General features: G+C 40.6%; 1 protein-coding gene across 3 annotated transcripts in view; it reads left to right on the forward strand.

Annotated features, from left to right (window-relative positions):
• Positions 1 to 1389: 1389 nt before the first annotated feature.
• Positions 1390 to 20590, forward strand: part of pex14 (peroxisomal biogenesis factor 14) — a 44731-nt gene continuing 25530 nt past the window's right edge. For all 3 annotated transcript variants that reach the window (XM_085781666.1, XM_085781664.1, XM_085781665.1), the window contains exons 1-3: positions 1390 to 1445; positions 2574 to 2624; positions 20052 to 20136. In XM_085781666.1, coding sequence (XP_085637792.1) covers positions 1410 to 1445; positions 2574 to 2624; positions 20052 to 20136 — 172 coding nt within the window. In that variant the 5' untranslated portion in view covers positions 1390 to 1409. The remainder of the gene's footprint in view (positions 1446 to 2573; positions 2625 to 20051; positions 20137 to 20590) is intronic.

Consider the following 20590-nt stretch of genomic DNA (forward strand, 5'->3'; position numbering starts at 1 on the left):
GGATCTCAGGGCTTACTGACCATTAGGAGACTCAACACCTACTCTACTCAGTGGTAAAAGAAGTTCTCGTCATACTCAGAATATGACACTGGTAAAACACTCTTTACATGAGTCCATTTCTACCTTTACTCTATTAGTCCATTTCAATAAAAGTAGCAGACTTTCAGCTGTACTTACATCTGCAGAGTACCTCTGTGGCTAATATACAAACTTAAAGCAGAAGTAAGCGGAATGTTTGTGTTAATATAGGCCTAAGTCTTAAATTTATATCTTCCGACAGCAATCACTTACATAGAGTGTTTGGTCCGACACACGGGTCTGTCAGTCACTCTGCTCTGCTGTAAGCCGAGGAGAAAACTTCGTATACTTCCTTGTATCCTACAACCTTTATCCAATGATGAGAGAGAACGGCATGAAGGGCTGTGTGTGCAGCCAAGGGATGTGCGTGAATGTGGTGACGTAGGGACGAGGACCAATAGATCCATGACCATGACAGAAATTTAGCCAAAAACGACCGGATCGCTTACTTATGCTTTAAAGCAGAAGTAATAGTATAGTGATTGCTGTCGGAAGATATAACTATTTAAGACTTAGGCTATAACACAAATATTCCGCTTACTTCTGCTTTAATAACTAGATAAAGTAGCCTAGTAGTAGATAAAAACTAGATAATAATAATAATCATCACTTATCAGTTCTAATAATGTAGGCTAATAGTTTACACTGCATCATCCATGTGTTAAATACCATTTCACTGTTTTATCCGGTGAAGGTTCAGCTCTTTTTTGCACACAGATAAGCCCAGTGAACCCAGCCTTGGGGTCAGGGCCATTCAAACAAGGGTGACCAGAGGAGTTGTGAGATGATTAATGAGAAATAAAAACAAATTAGGCCTTTATGTCCTGACGTCCTCTTGATTTTGGGCTCATGAGTATGGTGAGTGGATGCATTTAAAAAAAATAAGCCAGGATTTCCCTCTGTCAATTTAGTTTGAAGATGTTGAGTAAAGTTAATGATAGTTTGTTTACAAAGCTGATGATATTGTTTCTGTCCTGGTTCATTTGAATAAGAAAATGTACCAATATTATCTGAAACAATAAGCATCTTAAGGCCAGGATCCTGTTATTAACCACATGTAGACCTATGAGGCCTAAACTAAGTCTAAGTTTGTTTGTCTGTGTGATAACTTTTTCTTTATTTTTAGTTCAACAGTTCAGTTGATGTGCTATTTTCATGTTATTCATGAAGACAATGTACTCCAGTTAAAATGTACCAATTTTCAAATGAACTGTGTTCAGTGTAGTTAACAAGTAGTGACATTTTGTGGACATTGACCGTCTTTACTCTTCAGGAAAAGCAATCGAGCGTCGCTCATCGAGCAGCCTCTTCAACAAACGAGGAGTAGGAAGATGGCATCCACTGAGCAACCTGATCTACCAACACAGGTCTACATTTATGCAACTAAAAAACATTTACCTCTTGGTGTCCAGATGCGACAGTGAACTCTTACACTGTGTTTATATTTCGTGACCCCCGAGTGCCATCATTTTCGTCAGTTACTTCTGTAACAACTCAGTTAGCCATAGGTTAGCACGCTTGCTAGTTAGCATGCTAGCTAGCCAGCCCTTATGGCGTTTCAAAAGTTGCCTCCAAGATAATGTTTGTGTTGACAAGTGGACACGAAGGGCCGAGCTGACAGTCTTGTGCTTAACTATGTGTTGCCAAAACTCACGTGGCTTGTGTATGTGGTCGACTGGCTCTTTACCCTGACCGAGTGATGTCCTTCCAGTTGCCCATGTCGCCTGGTCTCTCTCTTATTATGTGCAGTTAATGACATGGTGTGAAAAGGTCACTGTTTACCGGACAAGCCTGGTGTTTCTACTTTGCTCTCTGCTAATGCTGTGTCAGTTTAAATGGACGAGCATCAATCATGCCCGAGAAAACAAAAGCTAAAGAAAGTTGTGACTCCAGACAGCTCGCCAGGTGCAGCTTTCTGCACTTTGCTGCCTTTACAGTGTGTATGATTACAGAAAGTATATAGGGGCCTACTATGTAAAAGTTTAGATGTGAAAGGCATCTGCAAGAGCATTGGAAGGCCTAGTTTACATAAGCTGATTGCAATTACCCAGTTTATACATGAGCAACAGATACCTGCCCATATCTACAGTATATCCTATTCACGTGCACGCACTCCATAATATTCAGCTTTATTTTATACAGTAGGAGGCAGCAGGTTAGACAAGTAATGCTTATGATCTGATTGTGCAATGTTCTAATCTACACATTTACATACGGTAGCTCCATTTTAAATGAATTTAGGTGAGGAGGAAATGTCTCTTCATGTTTGTAGGCTATCATATGTTGAGTAAGCTTTAAATCAATTTAAACAGCAGATAGATAGATAGATAGATAGATAGATAGATAGATAGATAGATAGATAGATAGATAGATAGATAGGATCACTGTTAATGTGACCCAATCTTTAAAAAAAAAACGCTGCTGTGTCAAACCAACAATGCCTTCAGTCGTCCAGTAGATGGCACACTAATACAAGTGTTTGTTTGTCTTGTCAGCCTGGCCTTCCACCTGGAGATAGTGCGACAGCTCCCCCAAGAGAAGCACTGGTAAGGATTCAGTATTTAATGCACATTACTCGACTGTTGGCAGTTTGGACTAAAATCGCAAAAGAATTTAAGTTTCCCATTTGATTTGAATGCATATTAGGTTAATTTGGCAAGCTACATCAAAAAGGCCAAATTAATTTAATCTCAAATCGTAAACACACTTTTCTTTCATTTACTGATAAGTGCAACCATTTACTTCCTCTTTTTTTTTTTTTTTTTTTTGCAAACAATGAAAGTGTGAATACTTTTGGCAAGAGATGACATGTAGTTGAGGAACTTGGGCTTGTTTTTTTATGATCTTGTGACTTAAACACATTTGTTTTCATCTTTTCATCAACAAACCACTTTTCCTTGACTAATCAGATGATATTACACATTCCCCAGTGAGATCAAGTGTTAAAGGCTTCCAATTAGCAGCCAGTCATTTAGCACCACGCTGATGTCCCCAAGCCCATAATGAGAGAGTATTTCATGTTCCTTGTCTTTGGAGAGAAAAAAAAGCATGTAGAAATTTCTGTTTTAGCAGTGACAATGGTGCCACAGTTGCTTTAATCATGTTTAGTACAAAACTTTTACCACATACCTTTGTTGTGTTTGGACAAGTTCATTGGCTTTCAAAATGGATCCAGGAAGTTTTTGAATGAGGTTGGTACAGTAATAGTTTGAATGTTTTTGTACTCAGAGAAGAGTGTTTAAGGAAGATGCCCCTGAAAATCTTGTTGGCACCATTGCACAAGTTGCTTTTGAATAATCTGTGAAGAAAAGTGTTAAAAAGATGTGCTCGTCCCAAGTGATGACAACAGCTATAAGCAGGAGTGCCTTTTTGCTAAGTGGGATAGAATACATCACAGGTACATTCACTGTCCTTGTATGGACACAGCATCCAGGTTAGAGGAGTGCAGTGTTGTTCAGTCTACATGTCTCAATGTCATTCACCACCATTCACTCTTCATCCTCCCCCCATCATCCCTTCATGCCAAGGCTAATTTAATCCTGGGGTTATTGATTGTGGGAGCATTCTCCCAGGCTTTCTTTCAATTTACTTCAATTTCATCATCCCAGTGCGCTTCAAGACTGCCTTCTCAAAAAGGGAAGAAATTCTTGTTATGAGGGTCTTGATTCAAGACTGGTTGACAAGCTCCCCCCCCCTCCCCAGCACCACCACCACACCACCACTCTCACTTCCAACCCCTTTTCTCCTTTCTCTTTTTGATGAGCTGCTCTTTCCCAGTTAAGTGGATTATTACAGTAGGGATAATTCTTGTCACATGGCATTATTTGGATGAGGTGAATAATTGAAATTTGTGTCTGAAAGGATTTTATCTGGATGAGAGGAAAGGGAGTGCTGGCAGGGTTGGGAGGGCAGAGAGAGAGAGAGAGAGAAGGAGAGAGAGCGAGAGCGAGCACACACGTTTGTATAACATTTATGTGCACATGTGCGTATCAGGCTGGGGACACCAGTCATGTTAACAGGTTCTGACTCACCTCGCCCAGATCAGCAGGCCCTGGCACACTGCACGGCGTGGGCTCTCCTCTGTGGCAAAAAGGGCCACGCTCAGGGGCCGATGCCACATTCTCTGCCACTGACCAGGCCAGAGGTGCCGGTCTGGACCTGCAGTGACTGCAGAGAGAGAGAGAGAGAGAGAGAGAGAGAGAGAGGATGTATGTGGGAGACTGTGAGTGTGTGCTCCATAGCTGACTGGTGCACCAGTCACCGCCAGCCGCTGCTGTTGCCTCTGGCATTGCTCTTTGCTCGCCCTCACCATGGCCTGCTTCTTCTCTGCCTATAACCCCCTCCCCATCACACCTTCCTCTGATCACTGCCATGACCATTACCCCTGCCAGTCTCCTGCCAGTGTCTCCATAGTCTTTGTGCTGTCTCCCTGCGGTGTTCCTCTGTGCTCACCTCTAGTCTCCCTCAATCACTCTGTCCACATTGCTTTCAAATAACACATTACAAGTATAATTATATGTGTGAACAAAGTCCCTTTGATCACATAAGAAAACAGAGGCAGATCTGCATCTGCATTATTGTTTCAAGTAATTCCATTTTCTGAACTTACTTGACTCCTCTGAATGAAATGAAAAATGAATACCTGCTTGGCCATCACATCCACTTCTCTAATGTTCTTGTCTCTGGAAACATGATATAAATACAAAATAAAATAGCACGAAAGAATGGCCACAACCAAAGTATCTTCTCATCAGTGATGTGTAGATCAGTGCTGCAACTAACGATATTTTCATTATTGGTTAATTTGTGGATTATTTAATTCATTTTTCAATTAATTCTTTTGTCTATCAAATGTCAAATTGAAATGGCTTTTGTAATTTATCAAGGCACGTATCTGAGGTATAATATTATCAGTGTGAATCCAGTTGGTTCTGATTTTATTTGTAACACATAGTAATTGCACATAATAAGGCTAACTGCTGCCACTCAGCGAGAAACTTTTTTGTTGTGATGTGTGTGCACGAAGGCTCATGTGGGTTTGCAGCCGATTTACATTAAAGTGTTGTCCCTTCGCCAAATAGGATTCTTAGTCTTTTGGGTCTCCATGATAATATTAACACTGCCCTTTAGTCTCTGTACACTGAAAAAAATCACAGGCCCGGCACATAAAAGCGTGTATTTCTATGCGGAAATGGCAAGCATGTGGCTTATATGTGTGTGGTAGGTGTATCTGTACCATTTGTATACCTCAGCGCGTGAATGTGGGCATACGTAGTGTAAACGGAGTGTGTGTATGTGTTTAGGTTTGGGGGTTTTAATACAGCAGAGGGAGGGCGGTAATGGGAGGGGAAAAAGAATTGTAAGATGAACATCCCCGGTCTCACAGCAACTTCAAAAGCTCCCCTTCCCCAGGATATTAAGCGACTGTGATGAAAAATTTAGCAAGCGTTAAATAAGCCGCTTTGAAGTGATCTGTTTTGGCTCTGCAGTCTCCGAATTTCCGTAGCCCCTCTGCAATAGCCATCATATGACGGGGGGAGAGGTGGTGGTGGGGGGAAAGGAACAGTATGCTAAGTGCAGGAGTTGTGGGGGACCTGGCTGGTTGGCAGAGGACGTGCCAGCAGTAATTGGTCCAGCCGGTGACATGAAGGCACTACTGCTGCTACTGTCCCCTTTTGTCTCTCTCTGGCTCTTTTTCTCCTCATTTCACCTCCCGCTTCCCCGGAGGCTGTTCTGCTGAGCCCTGTGAGTCGGCAGGCGGACAGATGTTGCTCATATGTTTGCTCTGAAAAGAGATTTTTTTTTTTCTTTTCACTCAGAGGGTGTAACACAAATGTAACACAGCGGTGATACCAAGAAGTCAGAGGTTACTCTCGGGTCTTGACTCTGTTATTTCATGTCCCCAATGACTTTTCTTATGATACGTCCCTCTGTGCCTGTGTGTGTGTATGTGTGTGTGTTTCTTCAACGCATTATACAACTTTGATTTTTTCCAAAACAAAAAACAAACCAGAAAAACTGAAGCACAATGTTGAGTGGTTTAATCTTTTTAGATTTACAGTGCCATAAAGCAAAAATAACAAGTAGTTAATCTCATATTTGATAATTCATATTTCAATTCATTTCACATTCAACACTTTTAAAACCATTAGTTTAATTTTTGAGGACTCCAGGTTTCAACACACTCCAAATTAATTATTGGGGCAGAATAAGAAATGGGAGCCAGTAATGAGTCTGGTATGGTAACTCCATTCTGTCAAGAAACTAGGCTACCATTTAGTTAGTCAAGGGAACCTTCTCTGAGATTTTCCTTTTTTCCTCTTTGCTCATTACTTTAATTGTAATTGTAATCCTTTATTGGAGCTGTCTGCAGTAAACGAGAGTTATGGTCCGAGTGGGGGCGCGAGCCATAGAGATATTTCATGATTATTGGAGAAGACGGTCACTAGGTGGCAGCCACTAGTTCGGCCTCGCTGTAATTACTGGGTGGGAAGTGATGGCAAGTAACTGTGTGTGTGTGTGTGTGCGCGCGCGTGTCTGTGTGTGCATGCATGCAAGAGTGCGTGAAAAGAGATTTTTCAGATTCTATCACACTCCGTGAAAGAGAAAAGTCCAATAAATCTGATAACCTGCCATCTCACAGTCAATAGATCCTGTATCCTGTCATGTTGACTGTAAACATGCTACATGCTCTGCAGAAGCACAGAACAAAGGTGTGTGTGGATGTCATCTGTCTTCATCCTTGGATCATTTTCAAATAACCAAACTCACTTTGAGTGATATTTGAAAACTGTATCTCACAGTGGGAACCGATGCAGAGTGCCCATTCATTAACATGTGAAACAGCTGCACACCGCAGTTTGTTTCAGTGGTCGAGGTGAAGTTTTCTCATTGAAAAACATAAAAGCTCCATTCTCTGTTTCTGTGCGCAACACTCATTGTGTATCATGCACTGTTTGTTTCGGTGGTTAATGATACAGGAAGAGCCCTCCATTTTATTGTTGCTGTGTTGCACTTTTTCCCCTCCTCGCCCAACCCGGCAGCCAGCCTCCTTAGAGGACTCTGTATGAATTCTCACTGTCATGTCCAAGGACGAGTGGCGCAGGGTCAGCTAATTGCTTTTATGATTATGATTTCACGTCAGATTTATTGTGCATGCTCGGAGCACATCTTCCAGGTCCTGCAGACGTTGCTGGCTTGGATGGGGAAAATGAGTTTACAGCTTCTGGCTGTGACTTCTTGTTTAAGTGCAGGTCACACTTTTTGAGTCATTAGAGTTGAACGCAGGGGGTGAATCACACAGGCTTTTCCTGTAAAAGCCTCTGTTTTCTCTATCAGAAACTGTACTTGTTTTTCTCACATTTGGCCACAAAAGAGCATGTCTTTACTTTGTCTTCACCATGTGCTGAAGTTTGGAGGTCATGAGTGAGGAATGACACAGACAAGGATTTTTGGTTTTTCTGTCGTTTGAACTTTTTATGAGCCATAAATCTCTCATCTTTGTTTCTGTTCACAGATGAAATCATTTCGCCTGTTCCCCTCATAGTATGCCAGAATTATCAGTTGACTCCTTTTTGATGTAGCAAAGTTTTTTTTTTCTGATGGTCCCACCCACCACTTTGAAAATGATGAGCACAGATGAGTCCAACCCATTTTATACATTTTATTTATTTTGCGGTCTCTGCCTCATGTGCTTGAGATGGACCAGATCTGCTCTGCCAACAGAGACAATAGCATTTTTATCTTGGGGTTTTTGATGAAGGCATTGAAAATCCTTTCAATTTGCCGTAAAGTTCACGGTAAATGAAGAAGAAGCAGTTGTCCCTGTATGTCAATAATACACATATTTCATGTAGATAGAGTTTCGTGTCATGACCCGTGGCTCTTGATTTGTTGCATTAATGTGACCTCGCTCTGACCTTCCTGCGTGGGCCGCCATGTGACTAAAGTGACAGATGCAGCCTGGGAATATGGTTTGGATAGTTTTCCAATGCTCCGAGGAATGCTGAAGCGAGTTTTACGCAAAGTTCATTTTGGAGACATATGTAAAGTCTGTGATTAAGCTGAATTCAATAAACTTTAATGAATACTTAGGACTTTATTTGTAGGGTTTTCGTCAGCAAGTATATTAATGTAAACAGCATGGTAACAGAGCTGTAATTTCCTATTCTCCCACAATTTAGTGAACTGTCATAATGTGTTTACTTAAGAAATGATAGAAATACGACACCAGTTTAATTACAGCGTAGTCATTTTGCCTCAATATACTTGGGAAAGTGGCCCTATTGAGCTGAGCTTCCTTTATACTCTCTATTCTGCTTTGTAATTACTTCAGCTTGATTTATCGTCTTTTCTTTGTGTTTATGGTTGTAAACTGCTCGAGTGAGTAACTTGGTCTGAGAGTGGCTTGTCTCCTTGCAGCGAGGCTGGAAATCTCCCGATGAATCTGAGATGTCTCCGCTGTCAAGACTGCTCACATCGCTCTCAGCCTCCAATGTCACTTTCAAGGCATAATTACACAAGTTGTGTTGATTAGTATGAGAAGCAATTACGCTGGCTTTCCGCTGCAAATGGAGAATGTGATGGCTCTTGATTGACAGGAAGCATCCTGGCTTTAATAAGTAAATGACTATGGTAATTCAGGTACTGAGACCCTTGATTTGTCAGCATCTTTCTAATTTTTGTGATGTCCTCTGATTTTAATGAACATGAATTTGATTGAATCTCCCTTCAATTCCCTGTATCCCTTCACCCGTTAGTCTCTCTCTCCTCTCAGACCAGCAAGTGCTCTCACAAGAGAGCCATACGGTTACACTTTCACAGCTCCTGCAGCTGATGCTGAGCTATCTGTCTCTGAATGAATCCAGTTTGTGAGAATTAAAAAAAAAAAAAAAAAAAGACAGAAATGAGCAACACGCAATTTTGGCACACTATGCCAAAAGCTTTTTAGGACATCATGCTTTCACAAGTGTGGGAATCAGAGGAAAAATTATTTTTAATTGACACTTTGGGGAACATTTTTTTCTCTTTTTATCTGGCTTCCCAGTAAGTTATTAGCTGTTAATTTGTCGGCAAGCTCCCCTACAGCGCCTGATATTTGTTCAAATGCTGGGATCCCCTCAGTGCATTACTACACTTCTGAAAATGCTGCCCTGTCTAATTATGTAATATAATACTGCCTTTTAGGCAAGTTTCTTTTAATTGAATAATATTAGCTCTAGCTAAGGGTAAGCTGTTGGAACACTTAAAACAGCTCTCCATACTGTCACTATAGTGCCGTTTACTCATTTTATAAAAACAAATAAGTCTTACAGATGCAAAGCTTTTACACAGAGATCCGTGCATTTTAGATATTTGAATTAAAGCCAAATGTGAATAATGCAGAGATTTGATTGGCCCTGCCCACTGTGTCATATTTCTTTCTTTGTTAACCACAGTTGGCCTAATCAAGTAATTCCCTGTTTGTCTTAGTAACCCCCTATAGAGTCATACATGCATAAATATAATAAAATAATTTGCTCTTGCACTCCATAGCCCAGCTGTAATTTATATGGATTGAATGAGTGCTGCATTGTGGAAAAGCACGAGTGGACCAAATGCTCGTTTGTCACCTCTAATAAATGTTGGAATGTAAATTATGAAGTTATGCTTCAGATGTAAATGCACTTTATTCCAGTCCTTTAATGTAAACAGCCCACTTCAATACATTAAGGAGGTAGGGGGAGGGCAGAGGGGTATCTGACTTGGAATTTTGACTGTTTTCACAATCAATAATAAACACAAAAGAGCCTAGATGGGGAACGTTATAACATATCTGAAGTCGGGTTCATAAATTATTGCATGAAAGCAGGCTTGTACACCAAAAATGTAAATACATTAATGTTATTAATAATGTAGTGACTAATAGTTCTATCAAGACTGTAATAGCAGTTTAATGGAATATGACAGCAAGAATGTATTACACTTCTTACATTTAGACGGGACCTCACATGACATTTATCAGGGATTTCTGAAACAATTTTTTTGATTATTTTGTTAAGTTAATTGCTTCTTTTCCCCCCCAACGTCTTCTCAGGGAGAGGGGCAAAAAACTGGTAATGGATATTAATTATTATGTGTCACTTTTGTGGGTTTGATTAAAAATAATGAAAGCAAAATGCTAATGGGATTTCAGAGTTTCACTGTGTGTGGCGCCCTGAGATTGTGGCTTTATCAGGGGAATCTGAAAAAAGGAGATAAGTGCGCTACTATCCAGGCTAAAATGAAAGCGAAATGCAGAAAATGAGGCAAATTATCTTAAAACCTGCAAAAATTGAGAGCTCGTGTGAGAATGTTGCACTCTAATTACCCCGTCTTCAGATGTGTGATACAGAAGTGTATTGACAGTAAACTGTAAAGTTTCAGTCTGCTATAATGAAAAGTTGAGCGTTGCTTTCAGTTAATCTCCTCCTCTCAGAATGACATTCCCTCACCTGCAGCTGAAGGATTTTTTCTCTGAATGCGAGAAACACTTGAATCATTTCTGACAAGTTGCTGTCTTGGCAAGTCTTTTCTCTGGCTACTGTGATGTGTTTCTAATATATGGTTGTTTGCCAGGAAGGCAATGTATGGACTTGTTTCTCGGAGGGTTTACAGAGCTTTGGTGTGTGTTTTATTTTTTTGCAAGGGGTTTCCAGCTTTTCTTTGGAAATACACACTACTCGCATGTCTTGAAAATTGACTTGCACTTGACTTGGCACTGATTATTGTTGGACGTGTCGTCTATGCCTTCATCCGTAGTCCATTACAGTCAGCACGGTGAAGCCCTTGCCAAAGACTTCTTTGTGTCTGCGTGTAGTCTTCAGCAGAAAGGAGACTTATAAAAGCTATGATTAAGGTAAGGCACAAGTGCGGATCAGCAGTGAAACAGAGGCTGGCACAGTAAAAAGCAGCCATAGCCACTGACACAACTGACAATTATCTAACACCTGGAGTGGCTCCCCTCCCTGGCATGTGCGTCAAGACTGTCGACTTCTTGTTAATGCAGTGATTAACAGGAAGATTGCATTTGTTTTCCTGGTGCAGCTCTCCTGGCAGCAGTACTTTGCTTTCTTTTTGATTAAGGTAGTAGATGAATGTATGAATTGTAGCTCTGTCATGAACTTCAAATGGAAGGGAGACGCGGAGGTGACAGAAATGGAATAAACAGAGGAGAGGCAGAGGCCTTTTTGTCCCGTCCACGTTCTGTGCACTGTGGATTTTTGGATTTAAGGTGAGGTGTAAGTGGCCAGCAGAAAGAGTGAAAGTGTCTTTGGTTGTCCCCAAATACGCCTCAGTATCTCTCCCTATAAGTCCTTGTTCTTCCTTGTTATTTAGCGCCACTGCGTTACGTGACTCGCCTCTTTCCTGGCGCTCCTCACATCTATAGGACTACGTCATGGCTTTCTCTGCTTCCATACTGCATGGAAAGTGGTTTTAGGTATCATGGGGGATGAGGAAAGGGGAAGTGAAGGGGTTTCGACAAACACTCTGTACTTTTGAAAAGCAGAGAGTGGCATTGTCATGTGTTTTCTGTGTCAAGGTCGACAGAAAATGTCAGAACAGGTGCACGTCTGCTGCTGAGTTGCTTGCCAACTCAGCCCCTTTGCTGTAACACGCCACCCTGTGTGACATTATAGTGGTTCACTGTGGGTTGTCTCCTCTCCTCATTCTTTTGGAGGACCCTGGTAAAACATGTATCCCCCCCCTCCTCCCCACTGTCACCACATGAGTTGATTTAGAGTTTACATGGGTGTCGACACCTAAACTTTGACCATCGCCTCTGATTGTCATGTACTCACAAAAAAGTAAGGGTGCTGTGCAGAAGGAACGTGCAACATTCCTTTCTGATTACTCCTCTTTTTTTTCTGAGGTCTGAATCTGATTAAATCTTTCCATTTGAGGAGACACAATTTGAAAAGGGAAGCCTGTTTCTTTAGATTCCATCTTAATCGTGACCTTTTACAGGACAGAACACGCAACAGAACCATAGAGAACAGAACAACAACTGCGTGTTTGGAAACACTAAGCGAGAGAAAAAAACGAATACTCCTATTTTAAACTCTTACATATCTGAGATCTGAAGAAAGACATAGAGAAACAAGTAGCATATGTAATTTAAGGCACATTCATGGTGTTCATTGAGTTTACGTGTTGCTTTATATCGCTGTCTAGTACGAGTCTTTTACAGTTTTCAGCAAACAAACATGTTGCAAAACCTGATATTCTCTCTCAACTTCTCAGTAGAGGCGCATTATATCTGGGTGTGGTGTCTATAGAACAAATGTCATGCCTTCTTTTGTGTTTTTTTTTATATCTAACAGCCAGCATGATCTCCAGTGTGTAACCTCACTAGTTCAGAAAGGTTGAAATGAAGAATTATTATTTGATCTGACGAGCTGTCATGTCCGTTTCCTCTCTGGTGTTGGGTTAAATGAAAAGAAAGAGAACTTCTACTTCTGTGACCCTGATGATTGTTGTTTTCTGATGCTGTCAGCACCACACTCTTTTTTTTTTTTGCTCTTCCTTGTGTCAAGGTTAGATTCTTACTGGCAGTTGGAGGCCTCCAGTAAAGGATATTTAGCCAGCATTTTTCTTTGTCACTTAGTGTGATCAGGAACAGACTCAGTTTGGTCGTTCTCCAAAACCAAACCAAGGCCGGCTGCTTTAAGTTGCCTTCTTCATTTGGTGGGGATTTCAGTCTGCCTTATCTGCTGCTGTAGATGTGTGGCCCATTGTCTTGGCAAGTGTGTCTAAATGTTTCTGACAGGTCTCAGTGAAAGACAGGCCGCAAGGGTAAACTGCCAGGCTTTCCTCCCCCCTTTGACTCGACCTGTACCCTCTCCGACCAGTAGATGGCGATGTTAATCTTCTCTGACTCCGCTCCTGCCTCGACCCATCTCCCTTTCCACCATCCTTTTCTCCTTCTCTCCGAGGCACTCGCTGAGGAAAGAGGGGTCTCACCCCGTGTGGAGGGTCATGCCACCAATTCCTGGCCCCCTTTGAAGACCATGAAATTGCTGATCCAAGACGCACGATTAGTGCATTCAGCCTATTGACTGGAGAAGGGTTGACGTGTGATTATAATGTCACTGGAATGTCACAATCTGTCTGGTTGTCTTTGTGAGCATACTCTCATCCAGTGGCACAGTGTACCCAAGAAGGAATAATTTGATCAATAAAAGGACACCTCTCTCTCTATTGTCACTGGCCTCTCTGTTCTAGTTTTATTAGGCAATTTGGCAGGCTGGCAGGGCCGCACACAAAACTGATGCCAACTCGCTGCATCCTCACCTCGGCTCCCTGCTTTATTTGCCTATCGAAATGGTTCACTTCAAGTTGCTTTGCTGTGTGTGTATTGTAGGGCGTGTGTGTGTGTGCGACTGTGGGTGGGTGCTGCCTCAGTGAGAGGAGCTGTTTGGATCAACAGAGGAGGATAGGCTTGTCACTGTAAGTTGCTTGTGACGGAGTGGGTTCTTCTCCTGACACCACAACACAACTTCTGTGGTGTGTCGCTCGGACACAAGCTCCACGTTGTTTGCTGCTGGTGCCGCTTGCATTTTGCCTCAATCAGCTAATTGAACGTGAAAGGCCAGCGGGCCTTGATGATATGAAAGACAACACATAGAGCCGTGGCAGTTTCAAGAAAAGCCTGTGTGCTTGTTTATGTTACAGTATCCACAGTTGCATCTCCAATTTATGTGCAATGAATACATTTCAAGGATTTCACGCACGATCGGTTAATTTTGGCCAAAAATTACTCCTTCAAAATGTAAATGTTGAATGTTTTTACACACTTCTACGACAGTTTTTTTTTTTTAATTATTGAATGCAGTTGATCTTATTAAATAAAAGAGTGTCAAGTGATAATTTTGTAAATTGTAACTCAGCAGCCATTGATCAGTGACAGTAAATTATCTTTGTTTTAACAAAAGTTTTCACACATACAGAGGAGTTATATAACCACATCACATGTCCACTGCACTCTTTTAAGGTTGCCTTTCTAAAGCGGTACATGGTATTATACTGTTCTGCAAAATTAAATGACCAGAATATGTAATATTAATCGTTATCTGAGTCATTAAGCGAGGATCAGTGAACAAAGTTTATATCCACTTGAGTGATTTTATTGTATCATAAATATATGTTGCCTTTTTTCAAACCAAACTTTTTGTACACATTGGAATTGCATTATTTAATATTTTTCAGCACATTCTGCAGATACTGAGTTACATTGTAAGCACTACTGTGCTTTGTAATGCACATACCCCGTACTGAAAAGCACACGGAGCAGCTTGTCACAGAATGTCATCATTGACTGTAATAGAAAGAGAAAAAAAAAAGAAAAAGAAAAGCTTCGAATTACAGGAAAGAGGCACTGCATTAAAGAACAAAGGAGATCGATGGCAGTACATTAAATTTTATGCGAATGAAAAAAAAAATCAACTAATTAAAATTGATTACTCCTGCTTTGTAAATGTGTTTCTGAATTAAATTATTGTATGAAAACATTTTGACCAATCGAGGAGCTGAGGAAGTATCCATTACTGGATTGCAGCTGAGAAGGGGCTGGAATGTTTTGTGGTGGCTAAGTAGTTTGTTGTGCTCTGCTGCGACTCTCCTCTTGCACCCCCACTGCTAAAGTGCCATGGGTTAATCTCTGATGACCCTCATCTCTCAGAGCAGCTCAGACTCATGGTTTGGGCCTTTTACCTGAATTAGACGGCATTTGTGGGCTATATAAGTATTTTTGTCCAAAGTAAGTGAAAGTGAGGTGTCACTGACGGAGTCGGTGCTCTTTAGTCATCGGGGCTCTCGGGGCTCTGAGGGCCCCGCTGGGGATGTCCTTATCTAAACAGTCATCTGTCTCGCTAGTTTAGCAAGGGCAACCCCAGGCAGCACCACTGACAGTTACACATTAAGAAATGTCAGACTCGGCTTTATACTGTATCTCTCAAGCTAGTTTTGAATTGGCTGGATGCCACGTGCTTGTCTGGCAATCTCACAAGAGTAAAAGAGATGCTTTGATGTTGATTCATCTTATTTTGAAATATTTGGTTCATGCTACAATAATGTCATTTTGTTTGTTATCATGTAGCCAGACACTGAAAGAGGATGTTCTATTCTTTCACCAACCACAACCTGTAAAAACACACAACAGACTTTTGACCTTATTTTTGTACTTTTTCTTATAATTTACAATATAAAGGAAGTGTAGCAGTCACATGACATCATCATGCATACCTAGCACATTGAGTCATAAAATATGTGGCTACAGTCTTTTCACACCATAGTAAAAATGTCTTTCTGTAGCAACAAGAAGAAAAGGGTGCAAAGAACAAGCCCATTTTTCCCTTGATAGCCTTAGAATCACTTCCAAGGCCTTATTATCTGTGTTTATCTGTACTCTGCACAGTTTTTACAGTTTGATAGTGTCCTCGTTGGATCAAATGTACTTTAGCCCCCAGTGTTTCTTACCGCTGAACCGACTCAACTTTTCCATGTTTGTGATGACAGAGCTCTGATAGGGAAATGCTGCTGAATGGAAAGTTTAGTCTGTACATGTAGTGGTCTTGAAAAAAGCTTGATTTCCGTCCACCCCACCCCCCCCTTACAAAAATTGCATAATGTGCTTTTGATGTCATGATTGTAGCCTTGCCCATGGCTCTAACACTGACACTGATACAGTGCTGTATGTTATTTTTAAACCTTTGCAATGCAAATGTCAATGAAGTTTTCCATGACCCCTTTTTCATCTGCTGAAATGTTGTCTTTGACCTTTAAATTTCAGAAGTTAGGATCATTCAATAAAGATTGACCACTGTCAGAATACAAGACAGACACACAAAAAACACAAACCACCGTATTTACCCTACTGACAGTAAGCCTTTAACACATGTAGAAGCATACCGGTATCTTTCTAATAGTTTGTCAAGAGAAAAAGAAGAAGAAAAAAAAAAAGACCACAGTTTGCAACAATTCTTTATCAGATTTTACAGGTTCTGAAGTTCAGTTTCCGTAATGGTTTTACATATAATTTTCCCACATTGCAGCTTCTCTGAAAAACACTGCCCACAAGTGATGAAAGAAATAAACAAATGTCTTTTTTTTTTTTTTAAGTCATTCTCCGGAAGGTTCACCTCCAGCAGGGCCCTTGATGTACAGTAGCCTGCAGTGTCTGAGCGAGTGTAGATGTGGCGCTTAGCTAAATGGTGGAGTCTGCACCTCACTTCCTGATGTCTCTCAGGGTCAATAATTTCCTATAGCAGCTCCCATGAGGCCTTGCTTCCTCCGCTAAAGGTCACATTAAGGCGGGAAAGATGTCACAATTAGAAGGGCATTTAAAGCTGCTCTTTTAAAAAGATTAAAAAGCACTGTTGGCCACATCAAGCAGTCAGGCGACTAAAGGAAATACAGTAATTGCATTAAAACTTCATTCCTCTCTGGCAGGGCTCTGGTATCACAAAGGTATTGGGTTAAGTCATTTAAGACAGCTGCCCCTGATAGCAAATCATCCATGAAAGCACCAAATTAATATAGAGCTTCATTTTTCGCTGTCTCTCACTTTCTCTCACTTTTGGTCCTCCAAACGTGTGTTTGGGGGGGAAATTTGAGACTAGCCTAACACAATTTTTCCTCGTGTCTATCAGTGTGTTATTATATCAGGGGCACTTCTCCACAAATGTACAGGCCGGGGCAATTTGGAATGAATTGATTCACACTGAGACTGAATCCTATACTTGCTAATGATTTCCTTTTAGCCCCTCCATTGCATTGCACCCCCACACCCAAGTTCTAGTTCCATCATGCCCTCTGAATGTCTTCACTGTTGCAGATAAAATGTGTATACACCTTTTTTGTGGAGTAGATGACATGAATATATTAGATGGTGAGTGTTTAATTTTTCATTAAAAAAAAATAAAAAATAAGAGTAGATGTGATTCACTACTTTTAAATAATATTTGGCAATATAAACCATGCCTTGTTACAATGTATAGTGTTCGGATTAAAATATAAAAAAGTTGAATTGGGGATCAACAGCAATCTTCGCAAAGGAAAGCCACAGTTGCAAACAATCCCCTTGTACCCTATAGCGCTCTATTTTCTAAGTAATTGTCAGATAATCAGTGGTTTGAGGTGGCCTAAATTATTAAGACTGAAAACATGAGCCTTGACTACTCTTTTGTGAGGCATCTGCTCATCTGTTGTGGTTAAAATGTTCTCCAATTTATTTCATAGTGAAACCAGTTAAAAGAAACTAATGTAAGACGAACAATTGTTGTTTCAGTACAGAGAGTCTGAATTTCCCGGTTATATCCATATACCCCACAGTGTACTTGTAAAACATCCATACGTCTTACTGTACAGTATATAATGTTTAAGTGATATTACTAGTTAAAGCAAAAATATACAACTGGTTACATGAATTTCCTCAGGCATCCAACCATGCGGTTCGAACATAATTGGATTTCATCCTCATTTCTCACAATTCAAGGTATCACAGTTGTAATTTTCAGACAAGTGCAGTGCAAAGACTTGTCCAATTCAAACTCAATAACATTGCTGTAATCTTGTCCTTTCATCAACTTCACTGTCTTTAAGTGTGTTGGTTAATGTTATCTCTTCTCATGATTGAGTTTTCGCCTCTTTTTCAGCTTTACCTGACACTTTATTGGTTATCTGGTTTACAAAGATTATTGCTTCTAACATAGAGCACTTTGGTGCATTAGCAGTCAGAGCTTTACAAGTAGCTCACAGTACGGCTTAATTGCAGTTTCGACCAAAAACGACCCACCCCTTTCCTGAACGGAGGGAAATGCACCCAATTTTTATCTTAGTTATTTATGCTGCCAACCCAAATGTGCCCTATACTGCTATCCATCTTACCCCCCTAAAAGCCCGATTGTGTGCTACCCAACACTATAACTGGGGTGATCCATAAGTCAATAACAAGACAAGACTGAAATCTGTGCAATGTGGTTATAATTGATTGAGGTGTCTGGGTGGAACTTGTGCAAAGCATCTATGTCATCTGCTAAGAAGTGCACTTTTCCTCTCCCTGAAGATCTACCACTACAGTTTTAACCAAATGGACATTTACCTCATTAGTTTGCCGCTGAGCTAGCTGCGGTCCTTACTAAGATGTCATACTTACGCCTATTAACATTGACACAATTTTCTTGTCAATATTGTGCTACTGAAATTTTAAGGGAATGTAAACAAGGTGTGCTCATTCAGCATATTCTTCCTCTATTAGGTCATCTCCCTCTCACAGGGCCGACATCACTCTGTTATTTACTGGAATAAATATTAGAGTGTTAGATTTTAGTGTGTTCATTATCTCTGCTTTCTGCCTTTACCACAAGTAGCCTTGTTGGCTCACTTACTTGAGCAGAGGAGTGTTTGCCAAGAGCAGGGTGATTTGGTCTCGTTATCAAAGGGATATTTTCTCTGTGTTTTGACTGTATCTTTTGGCCCAGAACATCAGTTGGGGGTTCACCATGCAAATGGTTTAATCTGCTTGTCACAATGAAGGTTACGGGTGACTGACTTTAATAAGCCCTCAGCATATAGAGATCCAGGAAATTCCATACCCCTTGCGTAACCCTTACGTACATCAAGGTCACGGTAGTGTCATGGTGAAATGGTAGATTAGTGTCTAAATGAATTGTGGCAGCATCTCTCGGGATGAATCTGGTACATTTTGATAAAATTCACTGTAGAAGTTTCATTACAGCAAGTACACTTTACTGCAGGATGTCACCGCGTGGTTTTGTCATGTGTGTACCTAAATAGAAGAAAAGTGCTTTGAAGTTGCTCTTAAGCCTACTGGAGAAAAGTCAAAGTCATTTTCATAAGTTTAATAAAGTGCCATGCTGTGTGCCATGATTCTCCACTGTACTGTTTGTTTGTCACAGAAATCTAGCTCTTTACTCAGTTTCTCTGCCACACCTACCCCGTGGACAAGTTTAAACTGCAATTCTTTTGGATTGAAACGCGTTCATAGTGTATGCAATGCATTACCCAAAACGAATTACCACTGGCAGGACGCTCAATCACTTTGTATCTTTCAACACTAAGAGAAAAGAAGAGTAATCAAAACCTTTCAACCTATTAGAGGGATGACTTTTACAATTGAATCACGGGGACCACAGGTGCGATAATAAGTCATCTAAACCTCCCCTCCAGTGTGTTTCTCCCTTTCTCTGTGTTCTTACATATTTATCTATTTTAGGAGGCGCCACTTCATGGCGCCCACTTCAAATTTATGTTTTAATGCCATTTGAGGAAGATTTTTTTTTCTCCCTCCAATTCTTGGAAATGCATACTGGGGTGGAAAATTAAGGTGCATCTCGAAGGAAAACATAATAGAATCGATGAACGCAGTGCACTTAAAACTACTGATGTTCTGATGCTATTTAACGTTCTAGTGCATTAACGTTTCAAGTCATTACAACATTCAGGCCGGGTGATTTGATCATGGCAGGTTTTTAACTGGAAGAATTACAGAAGTTTTCAGCCTAGGATTCTCAAGTTATTAGATACAAATGATCACCTCTGCATTAAGTATAGATTTTCTTCCACAGCGCACTTAAGAATGGAAGTTTGTCTTTAAGAGGGTAATAGCAAATTAAGCTCCATACTCCATTTGTCCAGCACTCTTGATGGGCTAATTTTATAACTGCTGATTTGGTCATTCTCCACATTTAGCTGGAAAGTGGTCAGGTGGTCTTTTTCCTCACTCCTGGGTGTGGGGGCTTAGAAGCAAATATCAAATGGAATCCATTTATGTTGGGTTTTTTTTCGAGGCTTGGTTTATAACGAACCTTTTTCTTAAAGAAGGTCTAGACTGTTGTTTGTAGTGTTTAAAAGCATCACTTTCCTGTGCAAAGTATCTTCTATCTCTCACACATTATCTCATTGTGAAGAATTAAATCACATTTATCTCTTCCCAGATAACCACCGCGGTGAAATTTCTACAGAACCCTAAAGTACGTCAGAGTCCCTTGGCCACCAGAAAAGCTTTCCTGAAGAAAAAAGGTGATACTTTAAATTTGCTCTTGCTTTGTGTTGAATGCAGTGCTGAAAGCCTATAAAAAATACATACATGTATGAGAGATGAACTTGTTTTATTTTACTTTTTTTGAACGGGTGTGAGATTAGTCTGTAAAGGTCAAAGGTTATAGGCATAGCTCTTTGCCCTGGGGGAGGGGGTCTAACAGGGGTCGATTTTAACTTCAGAGTGCATGATTCAGGCCCTGTGAATAAATGACACACCAGTTGGGATGCTCCTTTGGGTTCAGGAAAATTAATATTGACAAACTCTCTCTGCATTTTCAATGGAATTATCAATATTGCCTTCCAGCATTTTAACCCTTTTACTTAATTTAACTGTTATCGTAAATTTGAGGCATGACACGCAGGTTTTCAATGCAGGGACGGTGGAAATGTTTGCTGGCTCTTCAGTTTCTTTGCTATTCAGTGAAATTATTTC

This window comes from Trachurus japonicus, chromosome 7 (genome assembly GCF_045865225.1).
Source record: "Trachurus japonicus isolate A0001 chromosome 7, Traja_1.0".
Taxonomy (NCBI): Eukaryota; Metazoa; Chordata; class Actinopteri; order Carangiformes; family Carangidae; genus Trachurus; species Trachurus japonicus.